This window comes from Plecotus auritus, assembly GCF_963455305.1.
Source record: "Plecotus auritus genome assembly, chromosome: 5".
Taxonomy (NCBI): Eukaryota; Metazoa; Chordata; class Mammalia; order Chiroptera; family Vespertilionidae; genus Plecotus; species Plecotus auritus.
Genome location: NC_137776.1, coordinates 180,816,590 through 180,839,489, shown reverse-complemented (window position 1 = coordinate 180,839,489; position 22,900 = coordinate 180,816,590). Strand labels below are relative to the sequence as shown.

At 51.2% G+C, this 22,900-nt stretch overlaps 1 protein-coding gene across 11 annotated transcripts in view; it reads right to left on the bottom strand.

Moving 5' to 3' along the window:
• Positions 1 to 22,900, bottom strand: part of SPTAN1 (spectrin alpha, non-erythrocytic 1) — a 61,703-nt gene that overhangs the window by 7,120 nt on the left and 31,683 nt on the right. For 10 of the 11 annotated variants that reach the window (XR_013960693.1, XR_013960694.1, XM_080670197.1 and 7 more), the window contains 22 exons: positions 22,407 to 22,511; positions 21,920 to 21,943; positions 21,144 to 21,179; positions 19,076 to 19,123; positions 18,227 to 18,318; positions 17,787 to 17,931; positions 17,493 to 17,674; positions 15,239 to 15,338; positions 14,878 to 15,075; positions 14,636 to 14,782; positions 13,056 to 13,159; positions 12,789 to 12,951; positions 12,411 to 12,425; positions 10,656 to 10,787; positions 10,340 to 10,477; positions 9,304 to 9,408; positions 5,706 to 5,914; positions 4,549 to 4,669; positions 4,220 to 4,341; positions 3,756 to 3,888; positions 2,074 to 2,172; positions 93 to 252 (listed from right to left, as the gene is read on the bottom strand). Coding sequence is in view for 9 of the 11 variants with exons in the window: in XM_080670197.1 (XP_080526323.1) it covers positions 93 to 252; positions 2,074 to 2,172; positions 3,756 to 3,888; positions 4,220 to 4,341; positions 4,549 to 4,669; positions 5,706 to 5,914; positions 9,304 to 9,408; positions 10,340 to 10,477; positions 10,656 to 10,787; positions 12,411 to 12,425; positions 12,789 to 12,951; positions 13,056 to 13,159; positions 14,636 to 14,782; positions 14,878 to 15,075; positions 15,239 to 15,338; positions 17,493 to 17,674; positions 17,787 to 17,931; positions 18,227 to 18,318; positions 19,076 to 19,123; positions 21,144 to 21,179; positions 21,920 to 21,943; positions 22,407 to 22,511 (2,578 nt within the window). In the remaining 2 variants the exon portion in view is untranslated. The remainder of the gene's footprint in view (positions 1 to 92; positions 253 to 2,073; positions 2,173 to 3,755; positions 3,889 to 4,219; positions 4,342 to 4,548; positions 4,670 to 5,705; positions 5,915 to 9,303; positions 9,409 to 10,339; positions 10,478 to 10,655; positions 10,788 to 12,410; positions 12,426 to 12,788; positions 12,952 to 13,055; positions 13,160 to 14,635; positions 14,783 to 14,877; positions 15,076 to 15,238; positions 15,339 to 17,492; positions 17,675 to 17,786; positions 17,932 to 18,226; positions 18,319 to 19,075; positions 19,124 to 21,143; positions 21,180 to 21,919; positions 21,944 to 22,406; positions 22,512 to 22,900) is intronic. The other variant, XM_080670202.1, reaches the window with a different exon arrangement.

Here is a 22,900-nt window from a genome sequence, read left to right as displayed (position 1 = left end):
TCCTTCTCTGCAAAGGGAGTGGAGGCGCCGCGGGCCCGGGACAAGCCTGCTGGCTGGGCTGGGCAACGAGGGGCCTCCGAGACGGCGCTCACCGATCCACGACTCCACCACGTCCGCCTTCCAGTTGAACTGAAGGAAGGCCGAGTTCTCGTCGAGCTTCGCCTTCCTCTGGGCGGCAGCTTTCTCCAAGTCAGACACTTTCCCGTTCAAGCCCTTCATCTTGGAAGAGATGTTCTCCTCGTGGTGATTGTTCTGGGCCATGGAGAGAAGGCACGCTCTGGTCAGCCTCACCGCGGCTGCAGTGACCTGCCCTGGCCCTGCCTGCCTGCAAGGCCTCCATTTCTGGAAGATGCGCCACGTGTGCCATCCCCCGCAGGCGCCATCCACCGCGGGGAGAGGAGCGAGGAAGGCTCTGAGAGCAGCAGAGAAAGCCTTAAGAAGATGGATACTGCAGTTCCATTTAAGGAAGTTCTACAGGAATAATGAGGGACAGACTGAAATGTCAAGTCACAATGATGTATCGACGTTATTTTTGATAGCAAAACACTGGAAAAAGCCCAAATTACCACTTAGAAGAAATATACATCCAAAGAATGGCTATCATACAGTCAATAAAAACAATGGTTCACAAAGTGCTTTGACACTGTGGAGACTGAAACTTACAAAGTCTCAAACACTTGGATTCAGTCTTGGTTAAAATTGTACTTGAGCCCTAACCGGCTTGGCTCAGTGGATAGAGCGCTGGCCTGTGGACTGAAGGGTCCCGGGTTCGATTCCGGTCAAGGGCATGTACCTTGGTTGCAGGCACATCCCCAGTAGGGAGTGTGTAGGAGGCAGCTGAATCGATTTCTCTCTCTCACTGATGTTTCTAACTCTATCCCTCTCCCTCTCCATTCCTCTCTGTAAAAAATCAATAAAATATATTAAAAAAAAAAAAAAATAAATAAAATCGTACTTGAAAACATCTTTCCCCAGTCAGCATGAAGTTTAAAGAGAAAGGCAGGGAGGAAGCAAAGGCTGCTGCTGAGGGTGAGAGGCACTGGCCTCTGGCCAGAGGCTGAAGGAGATCCACAACCAGTCCCATCACGTGTGAAGAACAGAGCAGCGCCAGGGGGCGTGCCGGGGGGAGCTGCGCGGAGGTTTCACCTACATCTCTACATCCTCCGTCTAGACTTCGTTTCACTAGTTAATTCGCCCACCAGGGCGGGAGAAAACCTTTCCAGTAAAACTGACTTTTACTACGTTGTTACCTCCTATGGACCCAATCTCTAGTCTCGTCTCAAAGGCCTGATTACTGGCGCAAGTCCTGTGATAAGGCAGCTTACTGACTGATGGCTGAGACAGGAATAACTTGTGCAAAGTTGCTTGTCTTGTGGTGCTATTTGTCCTTGTACTTAAGCGACTGGTGGAGACTCACTCCTGACGGCGGGGACACGTTTCATCGGGCACCGCAGCGGGGAGCGGCTCCCCTGCTGTGGAGGGAGCGCCATCCTTCCTCCCTCTATCGGGAGGCTATCTGAGCAAAATAAACTTGCGATTTGAACAGATTCACCTCTAACACGTCCTGTGTCACAGCCAGATCGCAGTAACTTATAGAGGGTGTAAGCCAATGAGGCATCTACTCCATCCTGGGGAGCTGTATGTGTGCAGAGGAAGTCTGGGAGGTTGGGGAAGGCCTTGCCAGTGGTCTCTGGTGGTGGCTCGCTGGGGAACATTTACGACCTGCTCACGTGCATGCCTGCTATCTCTGTAACGGGCTTTATCACTTGAGAAACAAACAAGAACAGCCACATGGGCGGAAGCGCCAGCGCCACAGCAGGACCAGCGGGCGCCCCTCTGCTTCGTCGGGCACTCAGTGCTGCGGAGTAACTGCTCACTGGCTGCAAACCGGGAGAATGGCCAACAGTCACGTCACCTCCCGCTTCTTTGTGAAACGCAGGGATGGACTTGCTATCGGTCTGGTGCAAACCTTCGGTGACTATCCCAGGGGTGAGTGTTGTGGGACAACTGAGGTGTCAGCAGGCGGGAGTCCCGACGTCGGAAACCGGGGTCCTCCCGGCGGGCAGGACTCACCTTCTTAACGAGGTCTTGTCCATTAGTGCACACGTCACTCACACGATCCTTGTGCACAGTGAAGTCCGTCTCGAAAGCTTCATGCTTCTTCAGTAAGCCCTGCAGGGGAGGCAGCAAGGTGGCTTTGAGTGCCTGGCATGTGCCGGTGTGCCAGCTACGGGACAGAGGGTAACGGACCTGGAAGGCGCATGCCCTCACACATCAGTCTAGCTAGGGACTTGGACGGCCGACGGGTACAGATATAAATGAGTCGTTATGAAGATAGTAAAACCAGGCTGCAGCGCGAGTAACCGGTGGGGGACTGGCCTTGGGAAGTGACGCCAGGGAAGGCCCTTCTGAAGGGGCCAATCAGCAGTCTCTCTTCCCCTCTAGGAGACCTACCCTGAGGCGTAAGTGGACGCATCTCCTAAGGGACCGGCCACATCTGCTCAAGACAACGAAGCACTGGAGACCATGCTTCAGGCCGCGAGCACACAGGAGGGAAGCCCTCACCGCATGTCAGCTCTACCCCGGGTCCCCGAGGAGCTGCTCAGGATCCCCATCGTGAGGGGTGGCTCAGGGCTACCCCAATTCTCGGGGATGTGAACTCTGCTTCCTCAGTGGGTGGCTTGCATTCAGGAACATTCTACCAGAATGGGCAGCCCCTCCTATCAAGAGGGGAGTCGATTGCTCCACCCATGACCCCGGGCGGCCTTGTGCCCCGGGGACAATGCTGTTAGTGGAGACGAGGCCTGAAGAGCCCTTGCAGACCCTGCCTTTGCTGCGCGAACGCTGCCTATGGAAGCCGGTCCAGCTGCTGAGGCCGAGGCACGTGGAAGGACAGCTGCCAGCCACGTGAGCGACGCCATCCTGGATGTCAGCCCGCTGCCCTCGGTCTCAATGCAGCCGTGAGGGGCCAAGTGAAAGCAGCAGAGGGAATGTCCCCAATCCACAGAATAAACTGTTTTTCGGGCGCTCACAGAGCGATAACCAACACTGTGTGTTGAATTGTGCGCCCCTAAAAGATACACATTCCTGCGCCCTGGCACCTGTGAATGGGGACGTGAGGCCTCTGCAGAGGTGACCGGGTGAGAGGAGGTCATTAGGCTGGGTCCTACTCCAGTGACAATGTCCTTTTGAGAAAAGGGAAATCTGGACCCAGCAGCACCCAGAGAGAACGCCCTGGGAAGACAGGCCCAGAGAGAAGACAGCCACTGAGTACAAGACGGAGGTCAGAGTGATGCTGCCACAAGCCAAGGACGCCTGGGGCGACCAGGAGCTGGAAGGCCAGGAGGGTTCCCCCCGCCAGAAGTCTCAGAGAGCAAGGTCCTGTCTACCCCTTACCTCAGGCTTCTGGCCTCCAGAACTGTGACAACAAACGTCTGTTGTTTTAAAGCCACCCGTTGGCACGTCTGTTATGGTGGCCACAGCAAAGCCACAGAGCGCTGGTAATCGCGGTAACGATCCCAACGATACGGCCTGACAACAGGGCTCCACGCACTGGGGCTCACAAAGTCAGGCCGGTTCTGTCTACAGAGGCACATCTCTAGCCTACGATCTTGAGGGCAAAGATCAACCAATGAGGCCGTGGCTGCTGGCTCCGTGGTCTCCTGGTAAGAGCACAGCCTGACAAACCCGCAGGAAGACGGTGACCAGAGGCAGCGCTAAGGAAGGAAGCAGGCGGCGCCTTCGGCGTCTCTGACCTGGATAGCAGCTAGTGTGTCTCCGTAATCCTCACTGGCCACCAGGGTCATCTTCTCATTGATCCAGGCTTCCTCCTCTTCCACGTTGGCTACAAACTGCTGGTATTCCAAGGACTCTTCCAGCCGCTGGCCCCTGTGTGCGGCAGACAGAGAAGTCAGCAGGACTTCTTCCAACTTTGACCCTAATGGCCGACATGCTTAAAAGACTGACAAGTGTGGGACGTAACCGGGTCAGTCCAGCTCTGCGAACACCAAGCAGAGACAGTGTTGGGCAAACGGGAAATGCTGGGTTCTGATTCTCACACTGGAACCAGCTCAGCAGAGGCCTGTCAGAGGTGGCTCTGGAGCCAGCCATCCGTGGCCTCGCACACCAAGGAAAGGGTCCAGGAGGCGGCGGGAGGGCCCGGAAGCTCCGTGCAGGCCTCCGAGTCCCAGCGGGTCCCGTGCCCTCCTCTGCCACTCACCGCGCTGTTGCCAGCTTCTTCAGCTCCTTCCAGTGCTCCACGAACTGCGCCAGGCGCTGCTGAATCTCCTCCTTCCCGATGGTGTTATCATCAGACAGCTTCCTGCCAGTGTCCAGGACGCCCTGCGGCCAGAGAGCACAGTGACAGCCACCTCCTGCTGAGACGCAGGCACAGCCTCAGCCTCAAATCAGAACTCCCGCCGTCCGGTTCGGGATGAGGGGCCACAGCCACCGGAGCGGCCTCCGTGAGGTGAGGGAGAACCAGGGTTTCTCCGTAGGTCGCCCGGGCCCTTTCGATCCCGCTGTCCTCTCGGCCAGGAGGGGCCTCACCTGGATCGCAGGCTCGTGAGCAGCCAGTTCTGCCTCCAGCCGCTTGTGCTTCTTCCTCAGGTTCTGGACGCCCGTTAAGTCCCGGCCGTAGTCCTCAGAGCTCACCAGCAGCTTCTTCTCTCTGGACAACACAGGCAGGCGGTCAGTCTCCGCACCTCCAGGCTTTCCGCTGGAGATGTTTGGGCCACACTGCTGTGAGACTGACAGCCCTCATGATGTCCTTCACCTACACCTTCAGTTCCTGCAGGAAAACACTGCCAGTTTTCTGGAGAACAAAAGCCTGTTTCCCAAAGGAACAGTGTCCAGTACATATGTGGGAGCACGTGTTGTGGCCGACTCCGCAGAGAGCTGGGTGCACTGGGGACAAGGGGGTGCCTGTGGCATTGCCCTTCAACCCTACTTGACCAAACATACACATACCATCCATGGGAATTATAAAGACATGCATGTAATTTTTTAAAGTGAGGAATTGAGATATTCCCCCCTCCTTAAAATTAGTCTGTTTATATGCTCCATCAACTAGAAAATGTAGACTAAAATGTTGGGGGGAGAGAGGATTAAAAACAATCTCCAGCCCTGGTTGGTTTGGCTCAGTGGATAGAGCGTCGGCCTGCGGACTGTAGGGTCCCAGGTTCGATTCCTGCCAAGGGCACATGCCTGAGTTGTAGGCTCGATCCCCAGTAGGGGGCGTGCAGGAGGCAGCCAATCAGTGATTCTCTCTCATCATTGATGTTTCTATTCTCCCTTCCTCTCTGAAATCAATAAAAAAACAAAACAAAAACAAAAAAAAACCCCCCCAAAAAAACAATCTCCTTCCTTCAAGAACTGATGTACCCCAGCGATCTCAGGGCAGGGTCTAACCAAGGTCTAGTGTAACCATCACGTGTTACTACCATTTGGAGGCCATTGCTGGCCTGGACATGGGAAGAAACCGAGGCGTTCCCCAGTGAGCAGTGGAGCCGGGACCCAGCACAGCGTGGCTGGGAGGCCAGGCCCTTTCTGCCACTTCCCTGTCTCACCACACAGTCCAGGAGAGACCGAATCTCATAGCCAGACAGCCTGGACCCCCTGACTCACTCAAACCCGTGGTTCCTCTGCCATTCAAGGCTCCAGGGGTGTCCTAGAGGCCCAGAGCACCAAGTCCCAGGAGTACGTACTTGATCCAGGACTCCTCATCATCCATGTCCCGGAAGAACTGGTGCAGGCGATGGGACTCATTCAGCTTGGCTCGCCGGGAGGCGGCCATGCTCTTGATCTTCTGGAAACGACTGTTGATGGTGTCGCGCTTGTCCTTCACTTGGGAGGTGTCGAAGGCACTGCTGGTCATCAGGCTGTCTGCCTGGCTGTTCAGGTCCTTCAGGCGATCCTGGGGGAGGGGACATCATGAAGGGGTCAGAAATCTGGGTCCCCGGGAATACCTGCTTGAAAGGAACAGCTCAGGTCGTCCCCACTGACGAAGGCTGGTTTAAGATCTATTTGGTGTGGAGTGTGGATATCCTCCAAGTGTGGTATGCGGCCCCCTGGGGTCCTACAAGGGCAAAACTATGTTCATAACAACCCAACTGTGTTCGTTTGCACTGATGGTGCGACAGCAATGGCGTGGGGGTGCTGATGCCTTCCTCAGGCCAGGCAAACTGCACACAGAAACAACTCTTCACTGCCCTGCACTCCCCAGAAACAGGGCTGCCTCGCAGACACCCTTTAAAAAGCAGCAAAAATGTTACCTCCATGGCTCCAATTTGTGGTTTTATTGTGTTTCCATTGAGAATTTAAAAACGGGTGGTTTTGGTTTTCTCCTCTCAGAGGAGTGTTTCATTACTTAGAGTTACGGTATCGTTTCTTCTTGGTTCAGGAATTTCTTTGGCATCTCTGCCTTTCCTTTGCCCTGCGGAACAGCACACTGGCTGTTTTCTGCCAGCCACTGCTGTGGGGATTTCCTCCCCATCTCGTGAGGACTGCCCGCCTGCTTCTGGGCCATTGTCATCGGCAGCAGGCGCAGCGCAGTGCAAGGAGGACATGGGCACTGCTTAGTACCCCTCCGCTCCTGCTTCCCAGGGTCGTGACAAGACAGGAAACTGCCCAGCAAACCAGTGTCTGCCCATGCAAACTATTTAAGAAAAAGTTCAACCCAGGTCTTGTATCCTGTGACTTAGCAGTTGACCGAATTCAAAATTCATCCAAGTAATATTACCCATTTTTGCACACTTGGATATGATACTATGGAGTAATGTTTTGGGATTTCTGGCTGACTTTTATATGTCTTTTATGATATAGTCAAACTTTTATCATTAGAAAATGTTTTGTATGTATTATAAGATGCCTCTTTAAAATGAACGTATAATAAAAAAATATTTTAAAAAGCAGCAGAAGCCATCAACTGTACTCCCTATCTTTGAGTACATGTCACTTAAAAGCCCGAGTGACAGGGAGAGCACAACAGGCACTCAAGGTCAAAGACTGTCCTGCGGAAAAGCACGTGGTGCAGGCCAACGAGCCACGTCTCCGCAGACCACCATCTTACTTGGAAGGGTAACCAGCACACGATGTCTGCTCAGACTGCGGGATCTCACAAATACTGTGTTGAGAATAAAAAAAGCGAATCTGTCACTTAAAGGACAACTGAGTTTGTTGCTAATGGTAAAATTAAAGTTTTCATGAGAAAAATCAGAATTTTGGAAAATTTTTGTCTACTTCTATGAGCTTGTCAGCTTTCCAGAAGGTAACGACTTTTGTGTTGAGACTGGATGTGATGTTAACTAATGCGGTGATATAATGAAATGTGTCCACATTTAGAAGATCTACATAACTCAGCGAACCAGTATTTTTCCAAATGACTCTGTAACTCATGCACAGGTGAAAGATCCATTCAATGCCCTAACCCAATGGTCAGCAAACCGCGGCTCGGGAGCCACATGCGGCTCTTTGGCCCCTTGAGTGTGGCTCTTCCACAAAATACCACGGCCTGGGCGAGTCTATTTTGAAGAAGTGGCGTTAGAAGTTTAAAAAATTTGGCTCTCAAAAGAAATCCCAATCATTGTACTGTTGATATTTGGCTCTGTTGACTAATGAGTTTGCCAACCACTGCCCTAACCGGTTTGGATCAGTGGATAGAACGTTGTCCCTCAGACTAAAGGGTCTCGGGTTCAATTCCAGTCAAAGCATGTACCTTGGTTGCAGGCTTGAGCCCCAGTAGGGGGCGTGCTGGAGGCAGCTGATCTATATTTCTCTCTCATTGGTGTTTCCAACTCGCTCTCTCCCCCTTCCTCTCTGTAAAAATTCAATAAAAATATATATTTTTTAAAAAGATCCATTCAAAGTCCAACATGGACCAGTGCATTTTATTTTTTTTAAAAATATATTTTATTGCTTTTTTACAGAGAGGAAGGGAGAGGGATAGGGAGTTAGAAACATTGATGAGAGAGAAACATCGATCGGCTGCCTCCTGCACACCTCCTACTGGGGATGTGCCCGCAACCAAGGTACATGCCCTTGACTGGAATCGAACCTGGGACCTTTCAGTCCGCAGGCCGACGCTCTATCCACTGAGCCAAACCGGTTAGGGCTGGACCAGTGCATTTTAATAGAAAACAGTATAAAAGCCAATAAAGCTTCAGAGTCCATTTTGCAACTAACCTTTAGAAACGACCACTTACTGAGTCTGGTGCAGTAGCAAATATCCACACTAATTACCGGAGTTAAAAGATGGCTCGCTTCTCGAACTACCTGTGTGAGGCTGTATTTTCAGACCACAACTATCTGAGATCAGAAGCAGCTGTGAGAAGCCAGCCATCTTCTATGAAGCTGGACATTAAAGAGATTGGCAAAAATATAGCCAATGCCACTCTCGCTTTGTTTTTAGAAAAATTTAGTTGTAATTCATAAAAATGTTAACTTGTAATGGGTTATTTTAAATTAATCAATAAATTTATAGATTCCCCAAGTTGCAAAAACAGCTGTTTACGTATCCTCTCCCCACTGCAGCGTCTCCCACAGCACAGGAACTAAACCAGCCATTCCCCTGCATTGGTGCAATCCAGTGGTCGGCAAACTCATTAGTCAACAGAGCCAAATATCCACAGCACGACGATTGAAATTTCTTTGGAGAGCCGAAAACCGACTTCTGCGCATGGGCCACGAAGTTTCAATCGCACTGTACGTGTGCGCCCGCACGTGGTATTTTGTGCAAGAGCCACACTCAAGGGGCCAAAGAGCCGCATGTGCCTCGCGAGCTGCAGTTTGCCAACCACTGGTGTAATCGATCCACCGACTTACTCAGATTCCACCCTTATTGACATGCATTCATCTGTGCGTGTCGTTCCATGCAATTTTATCTTATGTGTAGATGTGTGTAATCGCCACCAAAATCAAGGCACAGGCATTGTCCTGTTAGCACAAATGAACTTCTTGTACCTTTACAGCTGCACACCTCCCCGTTCCTCACCCCTGGCAACCACTAATTTGTTCTCCGCCTCTAACTTGTCATTTCGAGAATGTTACATAAATGAAGTCATATAGTATGTAACCCATTGATATGCATTAGTAAAATTTAACTTTTAAAATTTATTTACTTTTAATAATGATGAATATCGATAAATAAAGCCTACACACTCTCCAGGGCCCCTCAATAACGCACAGAGTATAAAGAGGTCCCAAGGCTACAATGTTGGAGACCCTCGGCTTGGAGTGACAGACACCCCTCCCCTGTCCCAAATGCACAACTGTGTCCAACTCTGGCCTGGCCGCCCCTCTGCTCACCTCGTGGGCAGATATATCCGCCTCCAGCAGCTGATGTTTTTTCAGCAAGTTGTTTACAGAAGCCAGGTCTTTGCCGTAATCCTCAGACGCCAGAAGGGCCTCCACCTGACAGTGAGACAAGAAAGGAAAGCCCGGATGGCGCACACTGAATTCTGGGAAACCCGGGCTGCCCAGCTGCTCTTCGGGTCTTAGTCTGGAGGGCAGCACACCTCTCAGTCACAAGTTACTGTTACGCTCAGCCTGTATCAGCCCACACGGCCCAAGATGCTCTCCCTTTCTGTCAATCAAAACCTCAAGTGCCTGTGAAGTTAAATGCGACAGCTTAAGGCAGGGTCACTGAGCCGTAAAGTGGTGTGATGGCAAAATGCAGAGCAATCCCGCTTCAAGGAAACTCCGCAAGGGAAAGGCTTAGCAGTGTGGGCGGAGATTACTACACAGGGGTGCTCACTGCAGCACAACGCAGAGCACCCCAAACCGGGGAGACCTGAATGTCCAACCACATGGGAATGAGTACATGATGGCACAACTTGGACTTGGGTAGCTCTTCAAAGGTTTGGGAGGAATTACTGAAGACCTGGGGATAACACTCCCAATACATACTAGTAAACATTACATTGTGAGCGCAACTGTATATGAAAATACAGCCACACAAACATTCAAGTAACAGGTACAGACTAGACACGGACAGAGCGGTGGGCTCTAAACATCTGCACTGTCACACTTTCTGTACTCTCCACCTCTCCTGCGGGCACACTGCTAATCGGGCTTCCTGCTCACTGCTGTTCTGGTTTCTCTCTGCGCTCCCTATGGAGGAGTGGTCTCCAGGCCAAGGCCCAGCAAAAATAAGCTTCCTCTACTCCAAGCACCCCTTCCCACTACTTCTGAGTCCTGCACGGCTCACGTCCGATAGCGAAGATTTCTGCTAAGAAGGGGATGGGACAGCCCTACTTCCCATGGCTTTATTGTTGTGACTGAACTGTTACCCCAAATGACTAGACACCTCCGATGACGGGAAGGGAAAACGTCTCGGCATTACCTCCGAGAGCCAGAAGTCAAAGTCCTTGATTCCGGTGTTAAAGTTCTGCTGCTTGTTGGCCTCTTTCAGTTTCTGGCTCTTTTCGGCTGACTTCTGCACCAGGAACTGCCACTGGTCGGCTAAGGCAGCCAGCCGGGCCTGGGGAAGAGAAGGAGCCCTCAGAGATGGCGAGATCCGCAAGGAACCTGCTCTGCTAAAGCCGACTTGACACACTCGAGCGGAGAATGGGAGACACTCAGAGCAGCCAATCCCACTCGTGTCCCCATCTGTACGCAGCCCCTCTTGTCCCTGAGCCCGCGTGGAGCTGGGGCCCTACCTTCACAGCATCCTCGCTGCCGGCACAGGCCCCGCGCTCAATCAGGGAGTTGCCGGTGTCGATGACGCCACGGATCCGGTCGGCATTGGCGTGCAGCTCTGCCTCGAAGGCCTGGTGCTTCTGGTGCTTGCTCTGAAAACACCAAAACCACCTTTCAAAACCTGGTCCTGCACTTACATCTTCCCAGGGGGAGGGGGTTCTCAGAAGGAAGGGAGTGGCAGCAAACTTAAAGATCTGGGGGCAAGTGCCAACGTTTTTAGAGAAGGCAACCGAAGACTCTGGCTGTCTTAGGGGCTGGTCTGTTGGAAGCTCAGCACAAGGGCTGGGGCAGCGAAAGGAACTGCACCAGCTCAGGAACAGTGAGCCGAGTTGATCTGAAATCAGCAGGACTGGCTATTTGGGAGTGAAGTCCTGGAATTATACACTTTCTAACAGTTTGCTGAAGATCTCAATGGGCAATTGAAGTCCTGAATCTACTTGAACATCCAATTTCATCCACGACGTTCTCCTTAGCGGACAGAACTCTGACAAGGACACACATACAGCTCTCTCATCATCTACGGCAGCGTCACTACGAAGCAATGCGTATGGAGGGCCGGCCGACCCTCTGTGGCAGAGAAGTCTACAGCTGCTGCAGACCGCGGCTTTGCTGGCTTCTCATTGGGTAGCTGTCATTACCAAAACTCCTGGATACTGTGAAAATCCAGGCTGGCGTCCAGCTAGGAACTTCTCCTTGCTAAGAAGAGAGAGGGCTGGGAGAGGTGGTCCTGATGCTGATGGGCTCCTGATCCTGGGCCTCACAATGTTTTCATTTTAAACCACGAAGGACCAGGAGGCACAGGACACAAGAGACAAGTGCGAGGACGTAGCTGTGGCACAATTCTGGGTGAGAAATGCAGCGCCGCATGGAGAATGTTATTTGGGGGAAGGAACTAAGAGAGAAGCAGTACAGGTGGGAAGAACTCTGCATCCAATGTTTCATTTCAGGGGCAGCACCTGCCGAAGGACAGAGCCACCGGGCTGGCTGAGACAGCACTGACACCAAGTGGGCCTGCCGTGTACCAGGTGCCGGTGCCTCGGAACAAGAGCAAAAAGGACTCAAGTGCCCCAAAGCCTGACCAAGCCCCATTTCCCTCTTCTTGTTCTGATCACGCTTTGGTTTCGAATCCCATCTATTCTATTTCTTCATTTCTTCCACCCACATAAGCAACTTCTGAGCTGCATTGGATGGAAACGTCCCTTTCACCATTCCTTGGGCAATGCCCACCTTTTTCTCAGCCCCTCCCACTGGCTCCTCTTAGGTTTGGGAGATCATCTGCCTCTTTGAGGATCCCTCCCTGTCCCTCTCCAGTGACCAGCACAAAACTCTCACCCCCCACTAGACCCACTGCCCTAGGCCACTAAGGGCCCCGAGCCCATGTCTACACAGAAAAGCTGATTATTTCATTTTCTAAAAGAAGCCCCTCTGGAAAGAAAGCAGTCAGCTACTGCCCCCCAAATCAAACATTGCACAGAACTTGCCTACCTGATAAACTGGGAGAGGGAACGGGGAATGAAGGGTTGCAGGCTAATGACAACAGAGAAAGCCACATCCCACAGGGACACTTGAATGGAGTGTGATGGATGATTAGAAATGAAAAGATGGGTGAAGGGACACCGGCAGACTGCGTGTGACCACGATAACAAGAATCTACACAGAAGAACACAAATACTGGAGCTCATGTAACTAAAACTTTGAGAGACAAAAAAACTTACCAGCAGCTTGGAAAGCTACAAAAACAGATTGAAATAACAAGAGTTCAGTACACGGCTGTGAACACACAAATCAGCTATTAAACAGAAACTCATTTGCCGTCATGCTTCTCCTGGGAAGCTGAGCATTCGGGGCAGCAAACAGAAGGGGACTCCACAGCCTTTTTAGCGGATACGGACCATTTCACCAGAGACGGAGCAGCTGACAGCTGAGTGGAAACTTCGCAGCAGCTCACCTTATCAGGACAATTGTCAATGGCTTCCCCATGGGCACAGGAGCTTGTTTTACAGGCGTCCCCCCTTTCACAGGTGCCGTATTTAACACAACCTACTCACGGACCTCAGCTACTTTGGAGACAACAGCCAGCCCGTCCAGCTCACCTGGATGTTCGTGGGGTCCTTATAGGACTCATCGCTTGCGGTCTGTAATTTTTCGCTGATCCAAGCCTCGATCTCATCCACGTCCCGGCTGAACTGCTGGAGGGTTTGCGATTCTCCCAGCTTTGACCTTTTTTCAATCATCTGCGCTTTAAGACGTCGCCACCTGAGCGAGAGAAACAGAGACCCAATGTGAGCACCCCTCAAACAGGACCGGCCAGGGCTCTCCCACAGGTGTGGTGGGATCCGTCAGCACCATGGAGCACCCACCTGTCCAAAACCTCATTGCGCCGGCTAGAAATGTCGCCTTTGGCATAGTGGCCGGCAGCGATGAGCTGGTCGGCAAAGGACTGCAGAGCGGCGATCTTCTCCTCCTGCGGGCAAGTGGAGGCGTGAGGTCAGGGTGGGCCAGGCAGCTCTGCCTGCCCTAGACTGCAGGTCTCGCGCAGAGGGTGGTTATTTTGGGTGACCAGAGCTAGCTGGTGCAGGATCAGAATACACTGACACTTTAGAAGCAGGAGTGTAAAAAGCCAGACGAAAGCTTGATTTCAATCATTACTAGAGTTTAACTCAAGATTCCAGGTCACACTGGGGTGGGGCAGGGGCGAGGACACCAGTAAATGTCACGTAGAAAACGAGGCTTAACTGGAAAAGGTGGTCAGATTTTCAACAAAGTCATTTATAAATCAAAGCGTTTTATCTCTGATTTCTGTTAATGTGTTCCCTGGAGGTTATGGGTTAGTACCCATAACCCCTCCCAATCCTCACCTGAGGATATGTTTATTGACTCTAGTGTGTGTGTGTGTGTGTGTGTGTGTGTGTGTGTGTGCGCGCGCGCACACACGAGAGAGAAAGAGAGAGAGAGAGAGAGAGAGAGAGAGAGAGAGAGGCCGACGTGAGAAACACCAGCTAGATGCCCCCCACATGGGCCCCAACTGGGGAGTGAACCTGCAACCTAGGCATGTGCCCAGATTGGGAATCAAACCCGGGACCCTTTGGTGTATGGTCGATGCTCCAACCAACCGAGACACAATGGCCAGGGCCCCACAGCTTTATTTTTCTTCCCTCTCTCAATAACCTTTTCCCTGTGGCTTCCCCATGATCAAAACCTCAGAATGTAGGTGTAAAGTTAAGAAAACTACTGGTGTAACTCATTTCCTGGACTGCGTCGATCCTGGAAGATGTAACGGTGGCTACGCTGCTTCCTTCATGTAGTCAGTGTCGAGCACTGTCATTTGAGGAAGCTGCCAGAGCTCTCCAGCTGAATTAATCAAATCAATAACTACTTTTTATTCTAGTTGTTAACAGAGTAAAGGAGAAAAAGCCATCAAAGATGTCAACTGGGCCCAGCCGGTGTGGCTCAGTTGGTTGAGCGTCCCATGCACCAAGAAGTTGCCAGTTTGATTTCCGGTCAGGGCACATGCCCAGGTTGGGGACGCAATCTCCAGTACTGGGCGTGCAGGAGGTAGTCGATGGATGTCTCTCCCACCAATATCAATATTTCACTCTCCCCCTCTCTCCCTCTAAAAAGAAAATTGAAAAAAAGATGTCAATTGGGCCCTGTTTGGGTGGCTCAGTTGGTTGGAGTGTCATCCCAGAAGGTCGACGGTTCGATTCCCAATCCGCGCACAACACCCAGGTTTCGGGTTTGATACCTGGTTGGAGCACGTGCAGGAAGCAACCGATCAATGTAGCTCTCTCACAATGATGTTTCTCTCTTCCCCCCCTCCTCCCTCTCTAAAATCAATAATGATTTAAAAAAAAAAAAAAAAAAGAATAAAAACCAACCAAACAACAAAGACGTCAATCGGGAAAAATCCAGTTCAGACTCTTAGGTACCAAGGCCTCACCTGGACATTGATGGCTTTGTCAAAGTCCTCATGCTTTTTGATCAGGGCCTCCACACTGTCCAGTGAGTCCCCTTTGTCTTCTGTATTCAAAAAGGCCTCCCGGGCGGCCATCCAGTTCTCTGCTTGCTCACAGTCCCGATGAAACAGCTAAAGGGCGAGACAGGTGAGAAGACAGAGCCTTTGGCAAGGAAACACCTGTCTGAAACTCTGTGGCCCAGGAAGCTCCTGTCCAGCGCGCTTACCTGCAGCTCCAGGCACTGGTCCAGCATCATTCTGCGCTGCACCCAGGCCTTCTCCAGATCCGCACGCTCCTGATCCAGAATATCTAGTTTCTCCTTGATCTCTGGGCTGGCATAGTGCCCATGGGCCAACAGCTGCTGCCCAAACTGCTCAAATGCCTGGAAAGTGCCAGCCCTGGCATCAATTTCTGTCCGGTGTTCCTGCCAAGAGGAGGGAAGGGATTAGGTAACCGGCAGAAGATGCTCACTCTAATGTCAACCACCAGCTCACAACAAAGGGTGACGGGGGCAGGGGAGACGATGAGGTCTTCCCGTCCCAGCAGAGCAACCAAGTTTCTGCTACTCAGCAGGCAGGTCTACCCACCTGGTGTCGTTCCAGCAAAGCTTCAGCTCCGGTGACATCCTTGGCTAGCTCGTCTGAGGACACCAACCCTCGTATTCCATTGATCCAAGACATAAGGTCCCTGGAAACCAGATCCACAGAGGAATAGTCATTACGTTATTGGGCAAGCAGGCTTGCTGCCCAGGAAAAGACAGAACCAGCAACTCTTGTCTCAGAAGGCTATTAGGGGTGAATCCAGTCAGTCTACCAAGTGGGGCTAGATCTCTGAGCAGTTATTTCAAAGCCTCTTATTCATCTTATTGACGTATTTTAAAAAATAAAAAATTCCTCTGAGGAAAAATGAATAGCTTCATTACTAAGAACCTTTCCATCCTACGGAGTAATAGGTTCTAACAGAGACAACAGCTCTGGTTACAGCTTCAAACGACAACGCCTTTCTTTAGGATTGAGCCTTGAAGTCCTAGGTCTATGCATGCATTTAATCCGGCTTCTCACGGACGTCCACATCCACATCCACAGAAATCAGTGTGTGAGGCCACACGCCCTGTGCTTCCTTGTACACACACACCCAGAAAGGCCGGTCCACAGAAACACAAAGCAGATTCAACGGGGAGTGATCACTCAGGGGTCGGGGGGTTCTTCCGGGCCAGGGGCGGGGGAGCTTTTCTCTGCCAAGGGCCAACTGGATGCTTATGACATCAGTCTCGAGCCACACAAAATTATCAACTTAAAAATTAGCCTGCTAGCCCTGGCTGGTGTTGCTCAGTGGATAGAGCACTGGCCTGCAGACTGAAGGGTCCTGGGTTTGATTCCAGTCAGGGGCACATGCTTGGGTTGCAGGCTTGATCCCCAGTGTGGGACGTGCAGGAGGCAGCCAATCAATGATTTTCTATTATCATTGATGTTTCTCTTTCCCCCTCTCTGAAATCAGTAAATACGTTTAAAATAATAAACATGCTCTCTCTCTAAAAAAAACTAGCCTGCTATATTTGGTCAAACATTTAATTAACTCATCCCCCAATGTCTTGGCAGAGCCAAACCAAATGATTTCTCGGGCCTTATATGGCCCTTGGATGTTCCCCACCCCATTCTAGGGTGATGAAAAGTTTCAAAACTAGCCCTAACTGGTTTGGCTCAGTGGATAGAGCGTCGGCCTGTGGACTCAAGGGTCCCAGGTTCGATTCCGGTCAAGGGCATGTACCTTGGTTGCGGGCACATCCCCAGTAGGGGGTGTGCAGGAGGCAGCTGATCGATGTTTCTCTCTCATTGATGTTTCTAACTCTCTATCCCTCTCCCTTCCTCTCTGTAAAAAATCAATAAAATATATTTTTTAAAAGTTTCAAAACTAGAGAGTGGATGGCTGCATGACACTGAATATACTAAAGTGACTGTTTCATGACTTTTACCTCCAACGAAGAAAACAAAACACAACTGGGACCTCCTACCAGAGGCCCTGCAGGCGAAGAGCACACGGGCCTGTTCCCATCCCAGCAGAGAACATGCCCTGGCAAACACACACACGAGACAGGAGCGTGTGAGAGCCGTTAGCACAGACATACAAGAGAAACGCTTGTCCTAAATGGTACTACTAGACAAGCAGAAGGCTACGCAGCCTTAAAGACTGGTCCCAGATCATGCGACATTCCACGGGACGACTGCCCTGGGCTTTCAGAACGGCCAGTGACCGAGGGCAGAGGGGTACTGCTCTAGATGGCGGAGACCAGACTGCCAAACAGTAATTCTCAACTGGATCCTAGATAAAAAATCAGCCCTGCCGAGAGACGGACATCTGAGACGACTGGAAGAAGCTGAGCACGAGCCTAACCCACTCCTGTGTCTTAGTGCTGGGTTTCAAAACGCAGGCATGTGGGAGAAGGACCTGCTCCAGGAGCTGCCCGCTGACGGACTGGAGGCAAATACCGGTACCTGCGACCTACTGCATGTGGTTCAGAGAAACCAAAGCCCAGATTTAGAGATAAAGCTAATGTCACAAAAGTCAGGGACAGGTGAAGGGAATCATGGGTGTGCAGTTTTATTCTTCCCATTTCTCAGCAGACTTGAAATGTTTCCAAATAAGGAAAATGGAAGAGACCAAGCCATATCCATATGAAGTGAAAACTCTAAGGAAGAAATAGCGCTTGGCAGGGGAGGGGAGCTGTGTGTGCATGTGTGCGCAAGGAGACGTATTTTTGCCTTTTGGGCAGCTAGCAGTTTGAATGAAATGACCGCTGAAAGGTCCCCTGCCCCGGAGCCGAGTGAATGCTGCGCGTTTTACCGGAAGTCACTCAGGAAGCGCTGCAGGTCGTGGGAGTCACCCAGCTTGGCCTTGCGCTGGTCCGCACGCTTCCCCAGGCTGCTCCACGCCTGGTTTAGCTCGGTGCATTTTTCCTGCAGGTCCTCTGCTGACTCAGGGTGGGACTGGATCAGGCGCTCGGCTGTGTCCCCAAGGGAGTTTACCTAGGGGAGGGAAGTGAGAGAAAGCAAGAACTCAGAGGGCTCTGCTCCACGGGACCTAAGAGCTGGCTCTGCCTCGGGCAAAAATGTAGACGAGGACTCTGCGCCCTCCCACCTTGTCGCCGAGAGCTGCGAGGTCCCTCTCAAAGCCCTCGTGCTTGCGCTGCAGGGCTTGGACGCTGGCCAGATCGTGGCCATAATTGTCTGTGTTTAGAGCCTGGTTCTTCTCCTCAATCCATTCTTTCGTTTCGTCAGCATCTCTACAGGCGAGACACAGTTCACGTTAGTCAGTGCTGAGACAGCTGCCTTGACTGCAGGCCAAGCAGGAGCCTATTCTGAGCCGGCACGGGCACATCTGTCAGGGGGACCACACTAGCTCCAAGCGCAGATCCACACTCCCTCCCTCAGCAGCATTTCCAAGCACCCGCCCTGTCAGACACAGGCCCCGGGGCCAGAGCACAAGTGTCAACCTGCTCCAGCTGTGACTCTGAAATGTCAGCAGGTCTGGGGACGGTCGCAGTGTCCCCTCCCTCCCAGCCCTACGCTGCTGCTCACCTGTGGAACCTCTGCACCTCATGCGCGCTGCCCAAGAGCTGGCTGCGCTCCTCGGCCAGTTGCTGCAGGGACCGCCACCGCTCGTTCAGCTCCTGCAGGACAGTGAAGCGTCAGCTCTTTGGCAACGCCCCCGTCAGGCCTCCCCAGGCTCTGGGGAAAGGGCCAAAAAGCTGGTGGTTTCACGTGAAAGGAAAGGCTGGGGCACAGAGAATGTTCTCTCTCCGACCTTCCTCGTTGAAAACATTTGTACAGAACTACAGCAAAATCCAGGCGGCCAGAACCTTGCCAAAGCTAGCCATGTCCGACGGCGTGAACACTCCATCCCTGATCTGGAATCACCTTGGAAACAGCAGGAGATGCTGCTGACTCATCCTCACTGTCAGCTCCTGGCCCAGTACCCACCACACAGCAGGTGCTTCATACATGACTGCCTAGTGGACAAACCTCAGAGTCCACGGCCCCTGAACACGAGCCCGCTGCCCCACCACCAGGCCCGAGAAGCGCGGCAGCGCTGCGGACTTTGTATGCCGGAGACAAGCCACCCTCGGGTCCAGAAAGGGAGGCTCAACCTCTCCCGTGAGGAGGCCAGAGGGACAGCCACAGCCGTCCTTGGAGCTCCAGGCCCTGCTGGAACCTGCGGGAAGGCTAGCTCTGGTAAGACCTGGTGAGTTTAGTGGGAAAGTGAATCTTGGTGCACAAGCAGAGTTAATATTCGCCCAGGACACCCTCAGAGCACGGAGAGGGACGGGTGCTACAGCTCCCACACTGATCAGGACAGGAGCTGCGTGACAAGAGGAGAAGGAAGCGGAGAGGAGAGCGGGGAGGCAGGAGCTGGCCCTGCTTCCTTACCTTGATGGAATTAAAGGTGGCCACGGTGTGAACCATCAGGCGAGCAGACTATGTAGAGGAGGAAAGCAGAAGAGCAAAACTAATCAAGTGTCTGTCAATTAAGGGACAGAAATCTGCGATTCAAGTACCATTCATTAGTTCCCAATTGTCAGCCAAAATTACCCTAAAGGGAACTGTCAGAACTCTGAGCAGAGGCATCACCAAAGGCATCACCCACAAGAAAGCCATGTGAAGACCCAAGTGCACAATTAGACCAACTCAGTGGTTCACTCTCCCTGACGAAGAGGGAAAAGGAGATGGTGAAAACCACACTCAAACAGGTGTTTGGAGGGAAAAGCCATTCAAAGGCCAGGGAGTGTCTTTTTCTTGCCCACACTACGGGAGAACAGCCCAGAAAACAGCCAACTTAAATGCTGGCAGCCGAGACGGTTTTCACATGCAAGTAGATGAATAATTTAATTTCTAATTATGGTTACTGGGTTGCAGTTCTTTTTAAGTGTCCCTTTGACTTAAGGGCAACAGCCCACACCAGATGGAAACGTAAACCAATGAATTAGCTTTCTTTCAGTCAACGTATCTACTTCTTAAAAACGGTTATTTCTCTGGGGATCTCAGGAAGAGATCGCTAGTTCTGAGACCCCTGGTTTTGTCTGAAAGAAACTGCTTGGCATGCACTGTGATGCCCATAATCTTACAGGAGGTAAGACAGGGGGAGGGGCCGGTGGGGTAAGGACAAGCTTGGATGCAGGGACTCAGGATCTCAAATGCCGCTATGATAGCCGAGGTGGCGTTTTTAACCGTGTGGGTGTGCATAGCATTCAGAAGGCAGACACCACTGCCTCCAGCCCTTTCGGAAATAAGAGCTTTGCTATTCATAAAGCCATCTGAAACACATTTGTGAAAGAATACTTGTCAGCAGAAAAACTCTGCCAGGAGGTCACACTGATAAGGTCGTTGCCCACTCATGTCATCCTTAATCAAACTTTGCTCTGTAAGAATTAAGACTGGCCCGGCCAGTGTGATCAGTGTTGAGCATCGGCCCAAGCACAAAGAGGTCGCCGGTTTGATTTCTGGTCAGGGCAAATGCCAGGGTTTCGGGCTGGATCCCCAGTAGGGGGCCTGTAGGAGGCAGCCAATCCATGTTTCTCTCTCTCCCTTCCTCTCTCTCCCAAATAAAAACCTATTTTTAAAAAATTATATTAAGATTAAAAAAGGAGAGGAAGTGGAATTAAAGGGAAAATGCCTCCCACCCAGTCTGGAACCTATTTAATGAGCGGGACAGTCAGAGCCCAGAGGGTGGAAGGCCGAGAAACGCACCCTTCACCGAGCCCTCCGGCAAGGCGATGGGCGAGAGGCACCCACTGGGAGGCTGGTGGTAAGAAGCCTTTAGTTTTGCGGCTTCCACACCTTCGTCACTGGAAGGCACTCTTTCATCTCGTAGAAACCCGCTCTACCTAAGCCGGCCTATAAGCCAAGTGCCCAATCGCTGCCGAGCTGGGTCAGGAGGAAAGACGCTCTGGTCTAGGACCTAGGCCGCTGGCTCCATAATCACAGCTGCAAACACTCACATAACCAAGCTCCGCCCTGCACTCCCGGGCAAGTGCCACCGGGACATGTCGGGAATCACATCCCTTTCCATCTCCCCTTAGGACGCGGGAGGAGACGGCGGGCAGGCAGAGGATGAATGCGCTTCCTCTCCTCTTCATCCTTGGTCTTTCTGGTTCCTGTCATGCCCTCTTGGACTGCAATCCTACCCGTGGGAGCATGCCTAAGTACGGGTACGCCTCTGCAAAGGACATTCTGGCAGCCCCACGGGTAATCAATACAATCTAACTGAACTCATCGTGAGCACTTGCACGGGAACATTGCAAACGTCTATAAGTATCACGTTGCAAGAGAAAACATAGTCAAAGAAAGTAATGCCGGAATCAGAAGGAAGCCAGTCCAGAAATGACTAAAAGCTCAAGACAAGCCCGAATACTCAGAAACAGGCACACCAGAAAAGTACATCAAACGTTTTTGTTCCCACAAAACCTTTGGAAACGATTATTTGCCAAGGAGTTCTTACCTTCCAGGGGGAGGCTGTCTTGGAATCAGCATCATCCTGTTTAAAGAAGAAGGAGGAGTTTAGGCAGCCACATAACTGACACAAAACCACCCAACTTGCTTTCTCATGGTGGGGAGGCCACAGAAAAGTGAACCAAAACAGCATTTCCTCTGTGACTTAGAGCTTATCATCAGCTGGTAGCAAACCACAAAGCTACTTGAGGAAAAGGAAGCAAACAAATGGAAGAGAAAACTTCTAGTTTTTTAATGCAGCAGAAGAAATGCGGGAATTTAACCTGAAAACTTTTCTTTCGTATGATTTTTTTTTAAAGGGACAGTAATCCCTGGACAGTGTGGCTCAGCTGGCTGGAATGCTGTCCTTGCACCGAATGGCTGCCGCTTCGATTCCTGGTCAGGGCACACACCCATGTTTCGTGTTTGATCTCCAGTTGGGGCATGTACGAAAGGCAACAGATGGATGTTTCCCTCTCTCCCCTCCTCCCTCTAAAAATATAAATTAATAAAAACATACTTTTTTTTTTTTACAAAAAGGGAGTAATAAGCATAAAATTACTTAAAGAACGTTTTTAGAAAGCTAAAGAGATAAAAACTTTTTTGGTCTTTTGGAGAATGGCAAGGGGAAACCAATGCCCGCTATTTCTTTTCCAGATTTTTCACACACAAAAGGCATCTTGGAGGGTCAGAAGCAGAACTCTTTAAGAGGCTTTTGACTTTATATTCTTCCCCAGGTCTATTCCTTCTCATGCCCAACTTCCACACGGAGCACCTGGGACTTACCCTGGGCATCATGCCATACATCTCCTGCAAGGAAAAGGAAACCAGTGTTATCAGAGGAAACACTCAGCTCTCAGCAACACTCACTCCTGTCAAACCTGGAGACACAGGAGGGAATAAAAAACCCACAAAAACCAGTGCAACTGGCCAGAACTTCTTAAAATTTACTAGAGATCAAGTGTTTATACGTCAAGCCCTTTAGTTAAGGAATATAGGAGCTTATTATTAGTTAAGGGTCATAAAACTTGGAACAACTTTCACAATATTTAATGGGCATAAGGAGAGGACGGTGTGTTTCCCCGATGGAGTGGAGGTAACAGATACTGGCCACGGAGTGAAACAAATCGGTTCGGGTCGCACAGGGTCCTGACCTGCACCCTGGCCACAACTCTGTATAAAGCTCTGCTTGTTGGGCTATGGAAACAGGGAAGAACTGAGTTGCTTCCTTACGTCCACGGAGCCTCCCTCGGGGCAGGACCCACACACCCACCTGCTGCTGCACGGCCTGCACCTCCTCGGCCATCAGACCTTCCGACTCCAGGTCGTCAGCCACCTTGTTAATGTCCTTCAGTCGTGACTCGTTGGCCTTCAGGTCCTTTAAAGCAAAAGCCATAATGACCAAGGCCCATGAGCGCCATTTATATGAAATGTCCAGAACATGTCAAGCCAAAGACAAAGAGCAGGTGTGTGGGTTCCCACAGACAGGGAGGTGATGGGCAGTAACTATGTAATGGGCGCACGGCTTCCTTTGGAAGTGACACAATGTTTTGGAGCTAGACAGAGGTGATGGTGGTACAACACTGAATGTACCACGTGCTTCTAAACTGTCCACTTTAAAACGGTTTATGGCCTGAGCGGGCTAGAAGAGGTCAGTGAGGGGGGAAAAGGGCGACATCTGTAATACTTTCAACGATAAAGATTTTAAAAAATAAAAAAGTAAATAAAAATAAGTAAAACAGTTTACTTATGTGAATTTTACCCCAA